This window comes from Cetorhinus maximus, chromosome 16 (assembly GCF_964194155.1).
Source record: "Cetorhinus maximus chromosome 16, sCetMax3.hap1.1, whole genome shotgun sequence".
In the NCBI taxonomy this organism is placed as follows: Eukaryota; Metazoa; Chordata; class Chondrichthyes; order Lamniformes; family Cetorhinidae; genus Cetorhinus; species Cetorhinus maximus.
In genome coordinates, this window is record NC_135894.1 from 13,662,422 (window position 1) to 13,681,879 (window position 19,458).

The 19,458-nt window shown below is 44.4% G+C and overlaps 1 protein-coding gene across 2 annotated transcripts in view; it reads left to right on the forward strand.

Annotated features, from left to right (window-relative positions):
• LOC144691364 (uncharacterized) overlaps positions 1–19,458 on the forward strand; it is a 129,698-nt gene that overhangs the window by 49,907 nt on the left and 60,333 nt on the right. For both annotated transcript variants that reach the window (XM_078559387.1, XM_078559388.1), the window contains exons 4-7: positions 3,257–3,343; positions 5,695–5,769; positions 13,126–13,227; positions 17,520–18,057. In XM_078559387.1, the coding sequence (XP_078415513.1) occupies positions 3,257–3,343; positions 5,695–5,769; positions 13,126–13,227; positions 17,520–18,057 (802 nt within the window). The remainder of the gene's footprint in view (positions 1–3,256; positions 3,344–5,694; positions 5,770–13,125; positions 13,228–17,519; positions 18,058–19,458) is intronic.

A 19,458-nucleotide genomic window follows, 5' to 3' on the forward strand; every position in this document is an offset into this window, starting at 1 on the left:
ATATTTGAAAAGTTCTGCCCCAAAATTTTAATTTTTAAAATTTAATTACGGAAACCTCATCCCGCCCGTGGATGTGGTTTCCTAAAAAATCCAAAGGCTGCCTGGCTGATTCGCCCGTCTGCCTGTTGGACAGGCAGCGAAAAATACAGGTTGATTAATGGCCTTAACAGGCCTCTTAATTTTCGGCGGGCACGCTGCGGACTCTCACATGTGCCCGCCGACCGAAATATCGCGCAAGTGCTTGGCGATGTCGGGACACTTGCCCCACGTCATCACGCTCTATTTCACGCTCGGGCATGTCGGGCATGTGCCTGCGCGCCAAGTGGAAAATCCTGCCCGGAAAATCCTGCCCAAGGAGATATTAGGTCAGTGGCCAAAAGCTTGGTCAAAGAGGTAGGTTTTAAGAGGAATCACAAAGGAGGAAAGGGAGGTAGAGAGGTGTAGGGAGGGAATTCCAGAGCTTGGGGCCCTGGCAATTGAAGGCCTGGCCATCAGTGTTGGAGCTTTTAAAATTGGGGATGCACAAGAGGCTAAAGTTTGAAGAGCACAGATATCATGGAGGGTTGTGTCGGGGGGAGGGGATTGAGTGGCGAGGCCATGGAAGGATTTGAAAACCAGAATGATAATCTTAAAGTCAAGGTGCTGACTGACCGGGAGCCAGTGTCAGTCAGTGAGCACAGCAGTGATAGGGAATGGGACTAGCTGCAAGCTAAAACACAGGCAGCAGAGTTCTGGATGACCTCAAGTTTACGGAGGCTAAAATGTGGGAGACCAGCCAGGAGTGCATTGGAATAGACGTGTCTAGAGGTAACAACTAAACGAATGAGGGTTTCAGCGGCAGATGAGCTGAGATGGACAAAGGCGGGCAATGCAATGGAGGTGGAAATAGGCAGTCTTAGTAATGGCACGGATATGAGGTCGGAAGCTCATCTTGGAATCAAACATGACACCGAGGTTGTGAACAGACTGGCTTATTCTCAGACTGTCGCCAGGGAAGAGATGAAATCGGTACCTAGGGGAATGAAACAAGGGAGTTCTCTGCAGAAATCACCAGTCTCCCACCAGCCCCACCCCCAACACACACACACACACACACACAAAATGCGTTTTATACCATGAGATCTGGAATGACCTATAGATACATTGATTAAAATCAGCAAGCCCCTTCACTATTGGATGGTTTGATCAATCAGACACTTAAAATGCATGCGTCTGCTCTACTGCTGGGTTTAGTGAATGAGCAGCCACATGTGGCTTCCACTTCTGACCTTTCTGGAGTATCTGGGGTCAGGGAAAGGTCACCTGATAAGCGTGGGTTTGGCCAGTGCCAACAGCACTATTGGCCTCAAGTGGAGCCCTGGCACAATCATGCTTATTTGGGCCCACTCAGCCTAAATCAAGGGGCAGATTTTAAAGATAGACCAGGTATTTTCTATTAGGGAATCTTCAGATGTTTTGCTTCACCTGAGCACTCAGGTTCCTGGGACGTCAGGGATGAAGAGATTTGATTTTCCCAGTCCCACCCCTCAAGACATAAGGAGCTGTACTTGGAGTGGATGGAATTGCAGAGCCAACCAGGCTCCGAGGCCAGGATTTGGCGCACATGCTTCCCAGCCCCTCAACCACATTCCTGGTGAACATGTGCCATCTGGTCCCCAGATTCTTTGGGTCTTCAATATTTAATACACAGTAAATCATTATAAAGCTATTTCATTGATCAGATCTCTACCTGATATTATCATGACCATTGGTTACCCGCGAATAAGCTAGGTAATGCCAATATCCCATTGAGGAACTGTAGTAACCTTTCAGAAGTCAGCTTTATAAAGCTACGGAGGGAAAAAATATCTCTGCTAATGGGAAAAGAAGAGTAAGCTTCCTATTGATACATGTAGGCTAAAAAGTTTAATTAATCCTGAATGAAAGTGCAACTTCTTTGAAGGGGAAGGCAAAACCAAGGTTTATGATTGCGAATGTTTATTGTTAAGCCCGAGTTTTGTATTGAGGTTTTGTTAATGTTCTGGAAAATCTCATTTGGTGCCAATGTGTCAGTCCATTTAGTGCTTAATGTGTAGGATTTTTATTTTTGCCTTTAATTTACTCCAATCAAAAATGCAACTCCAGTTGCATTTTGACAAATTGCAACAAGAACACAGCAGAGATGGGAAAGAAATTCAGTTTTGATTGGAGTTTTGACTTGGACTATCTCGCGACATTTCACCTGGTTGTCATGTCAGAAAAAAGCAGTTTCCATTAGCAGATTGGCTCTCCTATGAATTGAAACCTACACCCTTTATGTGTGGGATAAGTGTGAAACTGCACCAATAATTATCCATTAGCCTGAGTAATTTGCCCCAGAGATCTCGGGGGATGTCTATCATATTTTCCTGTCTACTTTAGTGGGCAATAATTGGCACACCGTCAGATTATCATCTTCAGGTTAGAATTAATGGATTTATTTGTTTAGATAATGGCACAGAAATAGAAATGCGCAGGGTACTAAAGGAAAAATACTCAGAAACCAATAAAGGCTGAATCAATCTAAAGGGATTGACATACCGGTATCTTGCTTAGAAAGTTTTTCACAGCCCTTAATCTGTAAGTCATTTGTAAACTTCTTTGCTGCAGAGTTAATACATGGACATTGTAATTTCTGAAATGGCCTGCAGTCCAGGAGGGCAATTTCCAACCCCTACCCAATTGGGTGCAAGGTTAGAGATGCAGCGCTGCCAACTGGCTTCGGGAGACCTGAACCATTTTCAACCAAGGGTTCAGGGCAATACTGAGGGAGTTCTGTACTGTTGGATGTGGTGTCTTTCAAATGGGACATTAAACGGAGTCTACCCTCTTGGCAGCATTACGAGAAGGGGAGTTTTGACTGTGTCCTGATCAATACTTAGCCCTCAACCAACATCACTAAAAACAGATTTGCTTGTCATCCCATTGCTGTTTGTGCTCTGATGTGTAACTTAGCACTTGATTTTGGCTTATAATATGAAATCAATTATCTGTTTTACTAATGTGCAATATTCTGTGTAAAGCAATACAGCACAATGTGGAACCTTACAAAAGTAGTTAGTGAACATCACTAAGGCCATAACAGTATATTACTTGTCAAAAGGCTCAGGTATTTAGCTTTGCAGAAATATTGCAGCTCAAAATTCAAAACTTTCAGTGCAGAGTAACACAAATCCCTGGCACCTATTTATGTGCTTTTGTTACTTCAACACATTACTCATGTTTCTGTTTCTTTAAGGTAAGAGCTGCTACAGTAAAGAGACTATCTGATGATGAAGATTATGAAGAGTACTATGATGAGGAATCTGATGCAATACCAGACTATGTAAGCATGTAATCTTGCATGAAACAGATGCAGCATTTCTCATGGCTATGCTTTCAGTCACCACTCCTAACTCTCCTTCCATGGCTCGACAGTTACTCATTAAATGATCTTATTCGCTATTTTCTAGCCCCTCTGTAAAGTGCCTTGGGATGTTTTCTATATTAAAGACGTTATTGGACATAAATGCACGCTCTTGTTCTTGCCACAAGGGGTTGAAAGGCTTACACCATCTTCTCAAGGTCAGCTAGGAATGGGCAGTAAATGCCAGTGAAGCCCCATCCTGTGAAGGAAGAAATAATATATTTCTTTTAAATTAATAGCGGGATAGGTGAAAGCCAGTTGACCTTGGAAACAGAAATTTTGTGACACCTCATGTATTTTTTTGGCCTAAACCTCCAGTGTGGCAGACAGGAAGTACAAGCTCATTATGAGCCGAATGGTGTATAGCCCACTATATTGGTATAGGCAAAAAGAAAAGACATCCAGAGCCCCTGCCCGAAACTGGCATTGGGCCTTTGCATTTGTAGACAAAGGGTTTTAACTCTGAGTCCCCCTCTAAAATATTCATTTGCCCTGAGAGAGACTGTACCCGCTACTCAGGAAAACCAGGTATATATGCGATCTAACAGGTAGCCCTTAAAGGGATAACACGTCACTACAATTTAAAATAATTTAAAATACATTGGCCAGAAGATGGTGCATGCTCCTCCCAACCCTACATTACAGCACTGCTGTCAGCCACCACCGTAAACCACCACCCTCCCCCACTCCACTGCCGCCCCTTTCCCGGATCGCATATCCTCTGTCTCAATCTCCCGCCCTCTTTCTATCCCTCAAAGCCCCCATCCTCACAGCCAGCCCCCCTTTCACAGAATCACACAGTGCAGAAGAGGCCCTTCAGCCCATCGAGTCTGCACCGACACATGAGAAACACCTGACCTACCCACCTAATCCCATTTACCAGCACTTGGCCCATAGCCTTGAATGTTATGACGTGCCAAGTGCTCATCCAGGTACTTTTTAAATGGTGTGAGGCAACCCGCCTCCACCACCCTCCCAGGCAGCGCATTCCAGACCGTCACCACCCTCTGGGTAAAAAAGTTTTTCCTCACATCCCCCCTAAACCTCCTGCCCCTCACCTTGAACTTGTCTCCCCTCGTGACTGACCCTTCAACTAAGGGGAACAGCTGCTCCCTATCCACCCTGTGCATGCCCCTCATAATCTTGTACACCTCGATCAGGTTGCCCCTCAGTCTTCTCTGCTCCAACAAAAACAACCCAAGTCTATCCAACCTCTCTTTATAACTTAAATGTTTCATCCCAGGCAATATCCTGGTGAATCTCCTCTGCACCCCATCCAATGCAATCACATCCTTCCTGTAATGTGGTGACCAGAACTGCACACAGTACTCCAGCTGTGGCCTCACCAAGGTTCTATACAACTCAAACATGACCTCCCTACATTTGTAATCTATGCCTTGATTGATAAAGGCAAGTGTCCTATATGCCTTTTTCACCACCCCACTAACATGCCCCTCTGCCTTCAGAGATCTATGGACACACATACCAAGGTCCCTTTGTTCCTCAGAACTTCCTAGTGTCATGCCGTTCAGTGAATACTTCCTTGTCAAATTACTCCTTCCAAAGTGTATCGCCTCACCCTTCCCTTCTGGATCCCTTTAAGAATTTAACTGCGGGTTGCTGTTGGCAACATAGCAGCCCAATTGATCGTCGCTACCTCTTCTCCAGCAAACTGTGTCGGGGGGAGGGGTAGACTGACATTACATGTCCTCGGCTCACCATTTCAACGATAAAGAGGCATGAGGCCCAATATTGGGCGTGTCTTGGGCCTAACCATTCAGAGACAAAGATTGATCCCTGTGTCCCTGGTTCGCAAGTGAACAAACTTTTCCCCTGACAAGACAACCACTCAATCATTGTCTCCATGTGGTCTGTTTGATAGAACAATTTAAAACTTACCCTACTGTCCTATTGCGTCACACAACATCTGCTTCGGCCATTTGTCCATTTTTACCTTAAAAGATGATGGTCTATTAGAGACATATAAGGATTAATTTACAAATCCCGCACAATTAATGGGAAGCTACACTGCAAAAGCAATGTATTGTTTTAAGAACTAGCACTAAATTGTTGTATAAATCTTCTACACGCACTCCCTTCGTATGCTGTTCCCCATAAAATTGGCGAATTTACCATTTCGTGATAATGAGGTACAAGTACCATCTTTAGTAGTATTTTTTCTTTATGATACACTATTTCCTCAAATCAAATGTATACCAAAGCAAGTGATGTTAGAAGATAGCTAACATACATGTTCTTTAATTATTCAGGATAGTGACATAACGGACAGCTCTGAAAATGGAGGTCAGCAGTCCTCACTGATGGAAATTCTCAATTACTGTCAGGTAAAAAGGCGACCCTTTTAAATCCCTCGCCATTGCTGAGTCCCTGACAACCTTAAGCCGTGATTTTGTGCCACATCTTTCAAAATGAACATCCAGCTTCGCTGAGTGTCAGTAAATACTGGGCAAGATGGGTACATGTCCAATTGCATATCTAAAAGCCTTTTGAGGTGATCACCACCTACCGCCTGGTGCAAACTGGACAGAGTTCTGGTGGGATGAAACAGCCATCCCTTATTGATTGCTGGCCTCCACTACAATGACTGATGTGCAACCAAAAACTCCAGTTGTCAATGCTGTGAGACTTGGGTTTCCTCGCACTTCTTCTCACACCATCTTTGCCAACATAAACATTCAGATACTGAGGAAAATTGGCTCCTTCAGCCTGCCCCTCATAAGACGGTTCTTCCCGGCTCCTGATTGACCAATTTAAATTTTATCCCTATTTCCTATGGTGCTTCACACATGTAAATGTGGCTTTTTGCATTGGAAATGTTCTGAGTTTTTTTTAGAACAGCCTCCAAACCATGGACAGCAACATTGGAAAGTATTGTTTGTTTTTTTAAAGTCAAATACCAGTTTAAGTCTAAAACTGCAAGCTTGAATGTCTCAGAGGGTAAATACTGAGTTCAAACATGTCCATTAAATCACTGTACTTTAAGTAGTACGCACGGGTTCCAGTTAATGAATGATAACTGTGGTTCTGTCAGAACAGCAGTTGTTGAGAATGATAATGTTTATACTGAGTGGAGTTGTTATTAGGTCATTTATGTGTACTAGTGAGGCTCTTGTGATGCTGTTTGCAGACAAAAATTTTAAAATTAATTCTTTCCCTCTTCTGGGACTGTGTTTCTGCTAGCCGCTTGCCAATTATTTCTGATTTTCTTTCCACTGTTTTAGTTTGTCTGCCAATTTCTCCATTTTCATGAGCCTGTTTTTCCAAATTCACTACCTGCTCACTGACCTGGAGAAGTGGATCAGCCCATTGTAGAAACTGCCTGGTTTTCCTTCTGTTCAACCCAGTGGGATGGGAATCAGGGAGTGTTCTACAATGGGCCAAGCTCCACAATTGAATGGGGTGGGTGGTTTCCACAATGGGTGTGTTATACAATGGGCAGGTGACCCGTTCGCCAGATTAATGCTAACATAACAAAGTTGGAGATAACACTACACCCCACCCCTCAATCTCTCTTCCTTTACCTCACCCTTTCTTCATATGCCTCACACTTGCTTTGCTCATTTATGTATTTATGATGTTTTTATGTGTGTTGGTCGTACACTTTCTCCTCTTTTTCTCTCTTTACGTCTCGGTCTCTTGTTTCATATGTGCCTCACTCTCTCCGTTACCTCTCACCTCACACGAGACCTGGGGCTGAATTTTGCCATTGGCGAGCAGGGGGCGGGGCCCGTTCACCGACGTTAAAAGACACGGGATGACGTTGGGCGGAACCCCCAACGTCACCCCACCCATTTAAATCTTCAGGAAGGCGGGGGCGCAGCAAAGTCAGCTGCGGGCCCACCGACCTGTCAATGGCCAATTGAGGCCATTGACAGGATCATTGAAACAATTAAAGGACCTGCCCGTCCAACATTAAGGTTGACGGGCAGGCCAGGAGCCCCGGCGGGGAATAGATAAAACATGAAACCTCATCCAGCGGCGGGATGAGGTTTCATGTAGGGATTTAAACAGTTTAATAAAGTTTTAGTGTAAATTATGAACATGTTCCATCTCATGTGACAGTCACATGAGGGGGACATGTTAAGGATTTTTTTTTTCTATTTTTAATGTTTTTCAAAGTGTAAGCGATCTCCCTGAGGCAGCACTTAGCCTCAGGGAGATGTGCGCTCTATCATGCGCATGTGTGAAAGGGCGCACTCTCGCTTTTGGGGAATCCCTCCCCCCTCCGCCTGCACAGGAAGCGCATAGCGCTTCCCACCGGACGTCACGCTGGGCGGCCCTTAATTGGCCCGCCCACGTAAAATGGCGGCGGGGCCTGCTTCTCCGGCAGTGATCGGCTCCCCACCCGCCGGAGATTGGGTCGGGCCCGCCCGCCCGACAGGCAGAAAATTCTGCCCATTGTGTTGGACTTGGAAATGCAACTCACGAATAGTTGCGAATGTCATCCAGCTGGTTATGAAGGAGGGAAGACCAGGTCAAGCCTGGCATATGTTAGGGTAGTGAGTACAGGCCGGGAATGAGTGGGAAGCTTGGAGCTGGGACAGATTGAGCCCCACTCATTCCCAGTCAGGAGACAGTGATCGGGGATATATTGAATGGACAGCTTGGAGCTAGAAGGGAGCAGTTGAGTGCAAGCCCTGGAACCACTGATAGAAGGAGTGGAGTGGTAGGGATTCCTGCTAAACTGGGTGCCTGGCGACCAGGACCTGTAGCTGCTGCTGAGGAAGGAGCAAGTGTAGAAATGGGTCCTGTATCTTGTGCCTGAGAGTGAGGCTGAGGAGAAATGTGAAAGCCAGAGTTGCTGCTGGAATTGGGAGGGAATGGAGAGCCCAGAGGTATGTGGATGCCTGGATCTTGAAACCTGAACAAGTATGGAGACGAGGGAGTTTATATTTGGAGCTGGTCCTAGGGTTTGGTCGGGAATGCAGGGTCTGCTATTGAGTCTGGGAGAGAGTATGATGGCAATGGCCTAGGGATGCCAGCGGGATTAGGAGCGATTTCAGGGGCTGGTGCCTTGGGGCTGGGTCTGAATCTGGAGATGGGAAATTGGGAATGCAGGGACTCGGAGGCAAGCCAGTGAAGAAGCTGCGAACTGAAACCTGATCTATCTCTGACATCCATCCCAGCTGAATACTGTTTGCATAACATAGGCATGGTTTACCTCTTCCGCGTTGTAGAATAATGCCTGGAAATTTGGCTGAGCATTTTTCTGCAGGAATATTTGGATTACAAGAATACACAGGGAAATAAAGGAACGTTTCTATGGGGACAATTTTCTCCCCATCAAGCGGGTGGTTCGGGAGTGGGCGGGCGCGCAGCTGATCGCCGCCCGCGATTGGCTGCCCGCCGCCATTTTGCGTGGGCGGGCCAATTAAGGCCGGCCCAGCGTGACGCGCACCCAGAAGCGCTGAGCGCTCCCTGTGCGGGTGGGGGGAGGAGGGAGAGTCGGGGCCTGTGCACGGAGCTGCCTCAGGGCGATTAATTTGATTTGTAAAACTTGAAAAAAGAAATTAAAACATTATTCAGACATGTCCCCTCATGTGACAGTGTCACATGAACTGGGACATGTCAACGTGTTCTACTAAAAAATTTTTATTACATTTATAAATCCTTCATGAAACCTCATCCCGCCTGTGGATGAGGTTCCATGAAAAATGCGAAGGCCGCCTGGGCTCTTCACCTGCCCCCCCGCCAACCTTAAGGCTGGACGGGCAGCCCTGTTAATTGTTTCAATTGGTATTTAAATGGCCTTAATAGGCCTTTGACAGTTTGGCGGGCGCGCAGCCGATTCTGATGCACGCCCACCGAACTGATGATCAGAATGACACGTGGCGATGTCGGGTCACACGCCCGACGTCACCGCGCGTCGGCAAGCGGGGCCCACCCTTGCACGCCGAACAGGAGATTCAGGCCCATGTTATGTAAGTAGGATAATAGACAAGGATAGGTTTGAGACAGTAAATTCCTGTGCGAGATGTCTGTGTCAGCACACAATCAGGAATTTGGACATGGCACCATTCTTAATTTCCTGGCCATTAATTTTAATGATCACAAAATCGTGGACGAAACAGACACAAAACTCTGGAACTGCGCAGTAAAACGACGAACGTTTGACAAACAGCCTGAGGCTGATTTGCAATCTAAAGTTGTCTGCAACCTACGTGTTCTCTACTTTTCTTACCATTTGAGGCACATGACAGTAGTAGAGGCAATGGGACATTTTATCCCATTAACTTATTTTATCCCACTTGCGCAAAATCAATATTAGAATCATAGAATGACACAGCTCAGAAGGAGGCCATTCGACCCATTGCGCCATCTCTTTGAATGAGCTACCCAATTAGTCCTATTTTCTTGCCCTTTCCCTACAGCCCTGCAAATTTTTCCCCTTTAAGTACTTATCCAATTCCCTCGTGAAAAATCATTAATTTGCCTCCCCTGCCCTTTCAGGCAGTGATTTCCAGATATGCGTTCATCTTCCTGTGTCAATGAGATTGAATGTGGGCGCAGTAGAGGAACATTGGGCAGGAACATTTATACATCTCACAGTGGAGCCACCCAGTTTTTTTCAGGCAGGTTCATGACGGGCATGTGGACTTCCCTGCCCAATGGTTCCCTATGCCCGCGCCTAGGTGATCCGTTACTCCTGGGTGCAGTACGAGGAAAATCAGCCATAAATAAATCTCTCCAAAGAATTGGAGTTATAATTTCAGAAGGATAATAGATAATGTTTACAGTAAATAAGTTAAAACCTCTGCTGACATAGCAGAGAGGAATGTCAGAGGAGTATATAAGTGTGTTTGTCTGGTTTTCCGACAGGATAATTTCAAGACCAGTCTCCTAACATCTGTTCTATAGATGAAGCCAAACAGCCTAACAATTAATGCCTGCCAGAAAGTAAGCATATTAGTTTAGTGAATAATTTGTGTTGCTAGGCAACACTCCATAACTGTAAGCAGGCAGGTTTTTTTAAGCAGCAAGTTGTAGCAACTATTTATTAAATTGTCCACAATTTGTCAACAAATGTTGTGATCCAGTTGACTAAATATGGATTAAAGAGCCGAGGGCTTATACACCCTGCCTGATTTGGAGAGGCGTCTAATGGGTGTTAAATCCACTGTTTTGTGCCAACAACGAGAGTTAAGACGAGCCATCCAGTGTCATTGTATCATAATCCATAGAATCAATAGTAAGCACAGGAGAGCTGCTCAGTAAAGTAGTCGATAACATATTTATTGCTACCTAATGTTCACTTGGTGCAGATTGATAAATATTGGATAAATTTTTATCCAATTTAATATTGATATTTGTTTGAATTGTTTCAACCCAGTTCATGGTAGGAGTAGAGGTGATCCCAAACTATTGCGAAGAGAGATCAGAATGGCTGGTATAGGTTGTCACATTGTCACACTAGGAGCTAGGGGAATAGCACATTGTTGAGCAGAGTAAAAAACATCTGTCTCTTTCTGTAAATGTTCTCATTGGCCCCTCTCCTAATGGTATGAGACTTATAACCATTAGTTAGCCCTCAATCCCTCACCAAAACAGCCACTATTCCTGTGTGAACCTTGACATCAAGTGACGAGAGGTAATCTTTTTGAGGGAGGATCACAGCTGTGTCAAACTTTGTCCAAACCTGATATCTGCTCATGCACCCATCCAGCAGGATTGTGAGGACTCTGGCTAGTCTTCCCCTTCCTCATTTAAGGGCTCTGAGATCAGTTGTAGCTCCTTATCATTAGTCAGGTTGAGCATAGACCAGGGTTCAATCATGTGACCTTTCCCATCAGTCTAGTTCAACAATTCATTGGATAAATTCACTGAACCATTAGGGGAGTTTGAGGACATCTTACTCTTTGACTGGATGTGCACTGTTCAATGTGAAAGTGCTTGATTATGCTCAGGGTGCTTCAAATTTCAAAAGCCCCCATAAGCACAAAAAGAACCAAGGAAAGTTTGGAATGAGCAGAATGGCCATCTTCTAGATCTTACAAACACCACTTTGTGATGTGAATGAGAGAGCTCCAGGGTGAATTCCTTTCATTTTGCCCTCTCTGTGAAAAAGTGCCTGACTTTTCCAGTAGTGTATGATTTGGTAGCTTAATGTGTGTGAAACCAAAGGATTCACCAATCTACTACTTTTTAATGGCAGAGAATTCCACATTCTAATCAGACCCTGTCTAAAGAAACAGTTTCTTGCATTTCTTTGGGTCGTTATCTTAAATTTCTGTATACTCCTTACTGTCTTTGGGAGCAGTGAAAACAACCAAGTGTTCCTCACTGACAATTCGAAAAACTCACCCATCCCTCGGATTATTCACAACCTTGACATCCCACTTGGTCCCATCGGAGCTTCTGACTTCTAATCCCCTCAATCACAAAGACAAACTTCCACCTCTGTACTTTGCTGTGCTCATCTTCCCCGAAACCCTCATCCATGTCTTTGTCACCTTCAGGCTGGATTACTCCAATGCTCCCCTTGTCAGCCTCCCACCCGCTACCCTTCATAAATTTTAGCTCGTCCAAAACTCTGCTGTCTGTGTGTTATCCATCTCCCAACCCCTGTCACTCATTCACCCCTGTTCTCATTGACCTATACTGGTTCTCAGTTCATCGATGTGTTTAAATCTTTTCACGGTCATGTCCCTCCCTTTTTCTGTAACTTCCTTCAGTCCCAGGATCTGTCCAGTCCTCTGACTGAAGACTCTTCGTACAACCCCTCTCCCTACATCCTGCCTTTCCCCCTCAAAATTCTCCCAACTCTTCACCTTCCTTTCCTGCTTTTAGACTTTAACTGGATGTGCATTTTTTCCCGTGTCTTCTTGAAAAAGCTGGGTTAAATTTTCAATGTTAAAGTGCATTATAAATGCAAGTTCTTATTGCTGCCTGAGTAGTTACGACGCCAATCAAGAGTAACATTCAGTGTTCCCAGCCTCTGCACGATTCCAAATACTGTTTCTCTGAAACTACCAGGGGAGTGGGTTATGGGCCAAGTGCTGGTAAATGGGATTAGGTAGGTAGGTCAGGTGTTTCTCATGTGTCGGCGCAGACTCGATGGGCCGAAGGTCCTCTTCTGCACTGTGTGATTCTGAGTCTTGATGGTTTGTGAGGTTAAACACTAAAAATGCGGGTGGATCAGCATCTGATAAAGAAAGAGCGATTAACATTTCAGGCGTGACCTATCTACAGATTTCTAATGAAGTTTTGCATCTAAATATTAACCTAGCTTTCTGTTTCAGATGCTGTCTGACCTTCTGTGCATTTTCTGCCTGCCCATCTCTAATGCGTAACCTTGCTTTTCATTTCTTCACGTTGCCAATTCTGATTTAATGGAAAAATTGGGAAATCTGATTTTAACCAGTAGCTTGAGGCCAGATCCAATATAATCCTTGTTTTGTTGTGTCAATTTCGCATCGTTCCCACATGGATTACTTGTGGCAAAAAAATTACACAGAACGCAACCTGCACAAAGGAAGTTAAATTTGGGAGGGGCAGCTCTTGACCTGCAACAGCCATTTTACAAACAGCAAGAAGTGGAGTTAAAACTAAGAAGCAACTTTAACTCAAAATCTTAGATTTTTTCCTTATTAAAAAAATGCCCTTTACCATAATTATAGCTGTCACAGTTTCTGCTTTGTGACACACCTGCTGTTTTTGAACCATTTTTACTATCGATGTAGGTTATATATTCTACCATCCGAAGACTGGACAGAAAAGTGGAAGTGATTCAGCGGCAAGTGTCTGATCTACGTCAAGGGAGGACCAAATTTTTTGCTAAGCAGGTAAGCTTACCTTGTATTATTGGTACGAACATCCTGTTTTAAGTGCTCTGCTGTTGTGAAACTGATGCTGTGTTTACTTTGCGCTTGTTAACTGCGTCCAGTTGGAGCCTCCATGCACTGCTGCCTCTGCCCAGTCAACCTCTGACAATTGGCCTTAATTAGCCATTAATTTAACTGAACCGGCTACCTGTCAGCCACTGGTACAAATGTACACACCTGACCCTTCCATTCTTGACCCCTTGTGGGGGCAAAAATTCTGCCCTTGGACTCAGTCTACATAGTCATGCTAGACTCCATTGTGTAATGCAGAGATCGAGAGCAGAGAGTTTGCCTAAACTGCTGATCTTAGTCTGATGGAAGAACCTTGCACAGGTTATTATGTATTGATGATGCTGTTGTTTCTTAGAAACATAGAAACTAGGAGCAGGAATAGGCCATTCGGCCCTTCGAGCCTACTCCGCCATTCATTATGATCATGGCTGATTGTTTATCTCAACGCTATATTCCCGCTTTCTCTCCACACCCCTTGATGCCCCTAATATTCCAAAAATGTATCAATTTCTTTCTTGAAGCTACTCAGTGACCCGGCCTTCACAACCTTTCTGTGGTACAGAATCCCACAGGTTGACCATCCTCTGAGTGAAGGAATTTTTCCTCATCTCAGTCCTAAATGGCCTGCCCTGTATCCTGAGACTGTGGCCCTTGGTTCTATACTCCCCAACCAGGGGAAACATCCTCCCTGCATCTAGTCTGTCTAGACCTGTTAGAATTTTATACGTTTCAATCAGATCCCCTCTCATTCTTCTAAACTCTGGTGAATGCAGGCCCAGTCAAACCAGTCTCTCCTCACATGACAATCTTGCCTTCCCCAGTATCAACCTAGTGAACCTTCACTGCACTCCCTCGATGGCAAGTATATCCTATCATAGGCAGGGAGACCAAGACTGCACGCATTACTCCAGGTATGGTCTCACCAAGGCTACTGTATAACTGCAGTAAGACATCCCTACTTCTGAACTCAAATGCTCTTGCAATGAAGACCAACATACCATTTGCCTTCCTAATTGCTTGCTGCATCTGCCTACTTACTTTCATTGACTGGTGTACAAGGACACCCAGATCCCTTTGTACATCCACATTTCCCAATATTCTTGGAACCGGAAGGGTGGCCCCTTGCTTTAAAAGAGATGTCTCTCAGCAACACCTCCAACAGTGTTTTGTTAAATGGACTGGCTCCACTCGTTTGGATTCTTGCAGTTTCTTGGATTCTCCACCTGTTGAGTTTTCAAAGCAAGCACCGCTGCTCAAGCCATCCTGCTCCCTGATGCTTCTTGCACAATCCCAGTGCATCATGCACCATGAGTATTATGTTATAATTTACATGAGCTGACCTCTCGTTATATCATAGAGTCATGGCTGGTTAGCATAATGGTTTACTAAGCTCACAAAGCAGAATAGGGGTAATTTTATGAATCAATGCTTCAGGAGGGGAGTCTCACCCACCAAGAGCACATATCCAAAACTCAGATACACACCCACCCTGATTTTACAGCCATCGGATACCAATGCTAATGCATTGTTTGTGATGCATTGTTACTCCTTATAAAGAACCTGTGTTGCTGAAGTCTGTAACCTGCAGTCTTCAGAACATGCCCAAGGTGCTGAATTGCCACCTCCTTTCCCTATGTTGAGTTGAAGGTGAACAGCTGCACACTTCAGTTGAAATTTTTAAAGTTTTTTTGCACATTATGCATTCAGTGTTCCGCTATCACTGGACCTGGTAAAGGTGGGCCAGTAAGAGAAGGAAAAGATTGTCTTTGGTGTCAGACTCTGCACAGGGTGTACTGTCAGATCCCACTGCTGTGCAACACAGCCAGTCGGCTATACCAAGCACAGATATCTGGGATTCACAGAAGATTGTTGCGCAAGGGTAGTGAGATCTAGCAGGGAGACACTGACAGAGCTGTATCATCCCCTTTAAGAAAACCTCCAACATCTGTATGGCACTGGCTGTAGTCATCAATGTCGCCAGTTCGAATCCTTCACCATCTCTTTACAGAAAGGAAGTTGAGCCTTACAGAATGTATGGCACCTGAATACTGGGTCTCAAAATCTTCACAAACAGAAGAAAATGTTTACATAAATATTGATTTACCAGGTTGGAAAACCCTAGCTGTGAGGATTGGGACCGGAGCACAGGAGGTTAAGAAGAGATTTAGAGACATTTTTTAAAATTGTGAAAGGCTTTCATTGAGCAAATGGAAAAGATTGTCCCTGTGATTGGAGTCACTAACAAAGCGAATTCCATTTAAAATTGTCAGTAAGGCAGTGAGGGAAGGGGGAAGGAGAAATTCCTTTACACAGAGAATGCCGCAAGGAGTAGTTGAGTCAGAGACCGCTGCGTCTTTTAAGTGAAAGTTGAATAAATATTTGAAACAGAGGAATATACAGAGGTATGGGGGACAGCAAGGAAGTAGACGTTGTTTTGAATTGTTGAAATAAGAACGAACGCAGAGACAATATGCTGTAAACTATAAAGGCCTTGTTTCTTTGGGTCCTGCCCATCTTCTACATTTGGGTGAATGAATATGATAGCACTGGGCCTATATTCCAGGAAAGGGAGGAGAGGTGGGGATATGGTGGCATGTGTCCCCAAGCACTTCAATGGTCCCTTCCTCTGAAAAACTGGTGGGAGGGGCTGGGAACCCTATTCAGCGTGAGGAGCAACATTGATCGATTCTTGATCCGATCTCTTAAGGTGTACAATGCATCCATTGAGGTGATGACTGTTTGGCAATTAGCAGGAGGAATTTCCCAACCTGCACCAGAGACATAGTTCCAGAACCTACCTTAATCTTTAACATGACCCTTAAAGACAAACTGAAACTGGGAGCTTGTGAAAAGGATCAATGTATTATGTTTAAGTGGGAAATATGTCCACCTATGTTTGACATGTTTTAAGTTAAAATTGTTTCTTGCTAGTCAGAAGAGAAAACTAAAGAGTGACAGCTCTGGCAGATGGGGCGAGAAGGAAATAAGTCATACAACTGGCTAATTAAATTCCTAGGATATGCGAGGTTATGACATTAATTGAATTAGACTAGCTACCACATTTGAAAGAATGCACATATTTTATGGGCAGGATCGGCGAGGGAGGTCAGGGCTGCAATCAGGGTCGGAGGGCGATTTCATGCTGGCAGGGCAATTAAGCTCAGCGCTGCCTCTGGGGGCAAGGGCGAGCAGAGCGAGGGCAAACTTCCCGCATGCGCGTGAGTGCACGCTTGAGAATCTCCCTCGGGCACAGAGCTGCCTTAGGGAGATGAAGAGTTGTTAAAAAAGAAAAGAAAGTAAAAATGTAATAAAACGCGTCCCCTCATGTGACTCTGTCACATGAGCAGGGACATGTTATTAATTAAATATTAAAACTTTTATTATATTTTTATTTGTTTTAGGAAACCTCATCCCACCCGTGGATGAGGTTTCCTAAAATGTGCAAAGGCGGATTGGCCTTTTCGCCTGCCCGCCAACCATAAGGTTAGACGGGCAGCGAAAAATTTATTTCAATAACCTTGCTAATGGCCTTAACAGGCCTTTTAATTGTCGGCGGGTGCATTGCTGACAATTCCGGCGCGCGCCTGCCGACTGAAATATTGCGCAACTGCGCGTTGACTTCGGGACCATCGTCTGACGTCAACGCACATCATTTTACGTTCGAGTGGGTCGGGCACGCGCCCACCTGCCGAGCTAAATGTTTTGCCCTATGAAATTTAGATGGAAGGGCCCTTTGAATTAACCTGCTCTATGGTATAAAGCACAATAATTACACAATGTACAGCATCGAAACAGGCCATTTGGCCCTACTCATCTATGCTGTTTATGAACTACGCAAGCTTTCTCCCACCTGCTTCATCAAACCCTATCGGCATAACCTTCCTTTCTCCCTCCCATATTTAACTAGCTCCCCCATAAATGCATCTATATTATAGAAGTTCCACATTCTAACCACTGTCTGGGTAGCGAAGTTTATCCTGAATTTCTTATTGGATTCACTTGTGACTATCAAATATTCATGACTAGTTTTCCTAGTCATCCTAGTTTTAGATTCCCCAAGTGAGGACATCACCTCTACATCTACCTGCCCTATGAAACCCCTTCACAATTTTAAAGATCTTTATTAAGTCACCCCCTCAGTCTTAGCTCGAGAAAGGAACCTCAGACAGTTTAGTCTTTCCAGAGAGTTATAACTCTAATGACATGTGACAATTGATTTAATGTGTCTCCTTTTGCTGCAGAGGCAGGTCCTGGCATCTCTCTCCAATTGTTATAACCAGACATTGAAAAGGAAAATGGGACTGAGATCTGCGGTGAAGGCGCGAAAGAGGAGAATCGGCTGTTCCAGTCCAGCTGACCCGAGTGAATCAAGTGACTGTAATGAACCGATAATAATTCAGGTTGAAGATGATACTACGGATGCAGTAGTTGATGAGAAACCAGATGTTTCAACCTCATTTCATTCCATGGAACACATCCTTGAAAACCTGATGCCAGCAACTAGCTCAGCGGTGCCTGGTCTAGCGCCACAACACTTGGTCCGAAACCCAGAGATTCAGCATCCTTGTCAGAAGCCGCAGGCCATACCAGCTGCTTATAAAATGAGCAAACCACAAACCAGTCACAGTCAACGATCAGTGCTGCAGCAGCTAGAAATAAAAACAACCTCTCAAACAGAGGAAAATACTGCATTAGAGGTGGACTGTCTCAACATGGAGACTTCAAAACCGGATCCAGCGCCACAACATTCAACTTTTGACCTTTCAAAGAATAGCTTTGGTAAGTAGGAACTGTTGTTAGGTGGCAAGTGACTTGATTTTTGTTTTATACCAAGAATGAAAGGAACTGATATGCTGAGATTACTCCTGCTGTTCAGAGCAAACTTGGGACTTCTATTGACTTTACCCAGAGAGACCCCATTACTCAGTCCTGGTCAGTGAGAGAATCTATTGCCATGATGTACTGTACCATTTGGTTGATAAATGGGTTAGTCCCTCAGTGCACAATGTAACATGAAGAACAGATTTTTTTTTGTGCAAATCATGTTAAGCCTGATTGATTGAGTTTACATTTTTTTTAGCCCTGACTCAACTATTTTCCTTAACATGCAGAAGACCCTTGTTTCGTCAGTGTTCTTCATGTATTATTTTCCTCTTCAATGAGTTGACAGGGCTGGTACACTTCCCTATTTACATAGCTTGAATTGAATTGGTGTCTCTGTTTCACGCACACGCTCCTTGATTGTTCAGTACGGGAGCAGGATGACGTGACTTTGATCAGTCAGCAGCTCTGATGCTATTAGGGAACCTTGGCACTATTGCGTCAACCATTAAATACTGTTAGAGATTCATGATATACTAAAAATGGTAAAAGAGGGTGAGAGTAACAATAGAGTGAAATGGGGTAAGCATAAAATAGAAAGAAACAAACGGAATGTGTTATGATCCCCGTAGTGACCGATAACTTTTAAATAAGAGATATGGATTTCCCAGGGACCAACAGAAAGCATCGCGCAACAATATTTCACGCTTTAAGACTTTTACCGCAACAAACACACTGGCCTAGATTTACGTGGAGTGGTGGAGACTCCAGGGCTTATCCAAAATGGCACTGGTAACCCGGATCCGGAAGTCCCGCCCCCATTTCCAGCAGATTGTGTTTTTGCTGCTAGGGGAATGGGGGCGAGACACTATTGACACATGGGAGAAAACCAAATCCAGCAGGATCATTTGAACTTTGTGGTGAGTTCAATCAGACCCCATTTTTGCTGGAGTGAAGGCTTTATCCCGCAGTGTGTGAGTTATGAATTTTTAGAATAGACATAAAGGGCGGATAAGTTCTGTGGAGCTGTCAGGTTGTTTAAATCCCCTGCCCTTTAAATTTAAAAAACACTGTCTGCCTGTATCTGTGTGTCCAAAAAAATGTGCTTGCAGTGTCAATGGACGTTTATTGATATAACCTTAAGTGCTATCAATATAGCATTATTACCGTTTGACTGCTTCTACAGCCTGTCATTGTCACAGTTGGGGCAGGGGGGAGGGGGTGGGAGGAATCTGTAAGTTCACAATTTTATTGACAGCTCAAATAGTTTATTAAAGGATTAAGTCTTGGATGTGGGGTTATGAATACAATGTTTTTATAAGGGATTAAGTACTTGGGATTTAAATGTGTTTAATGAGC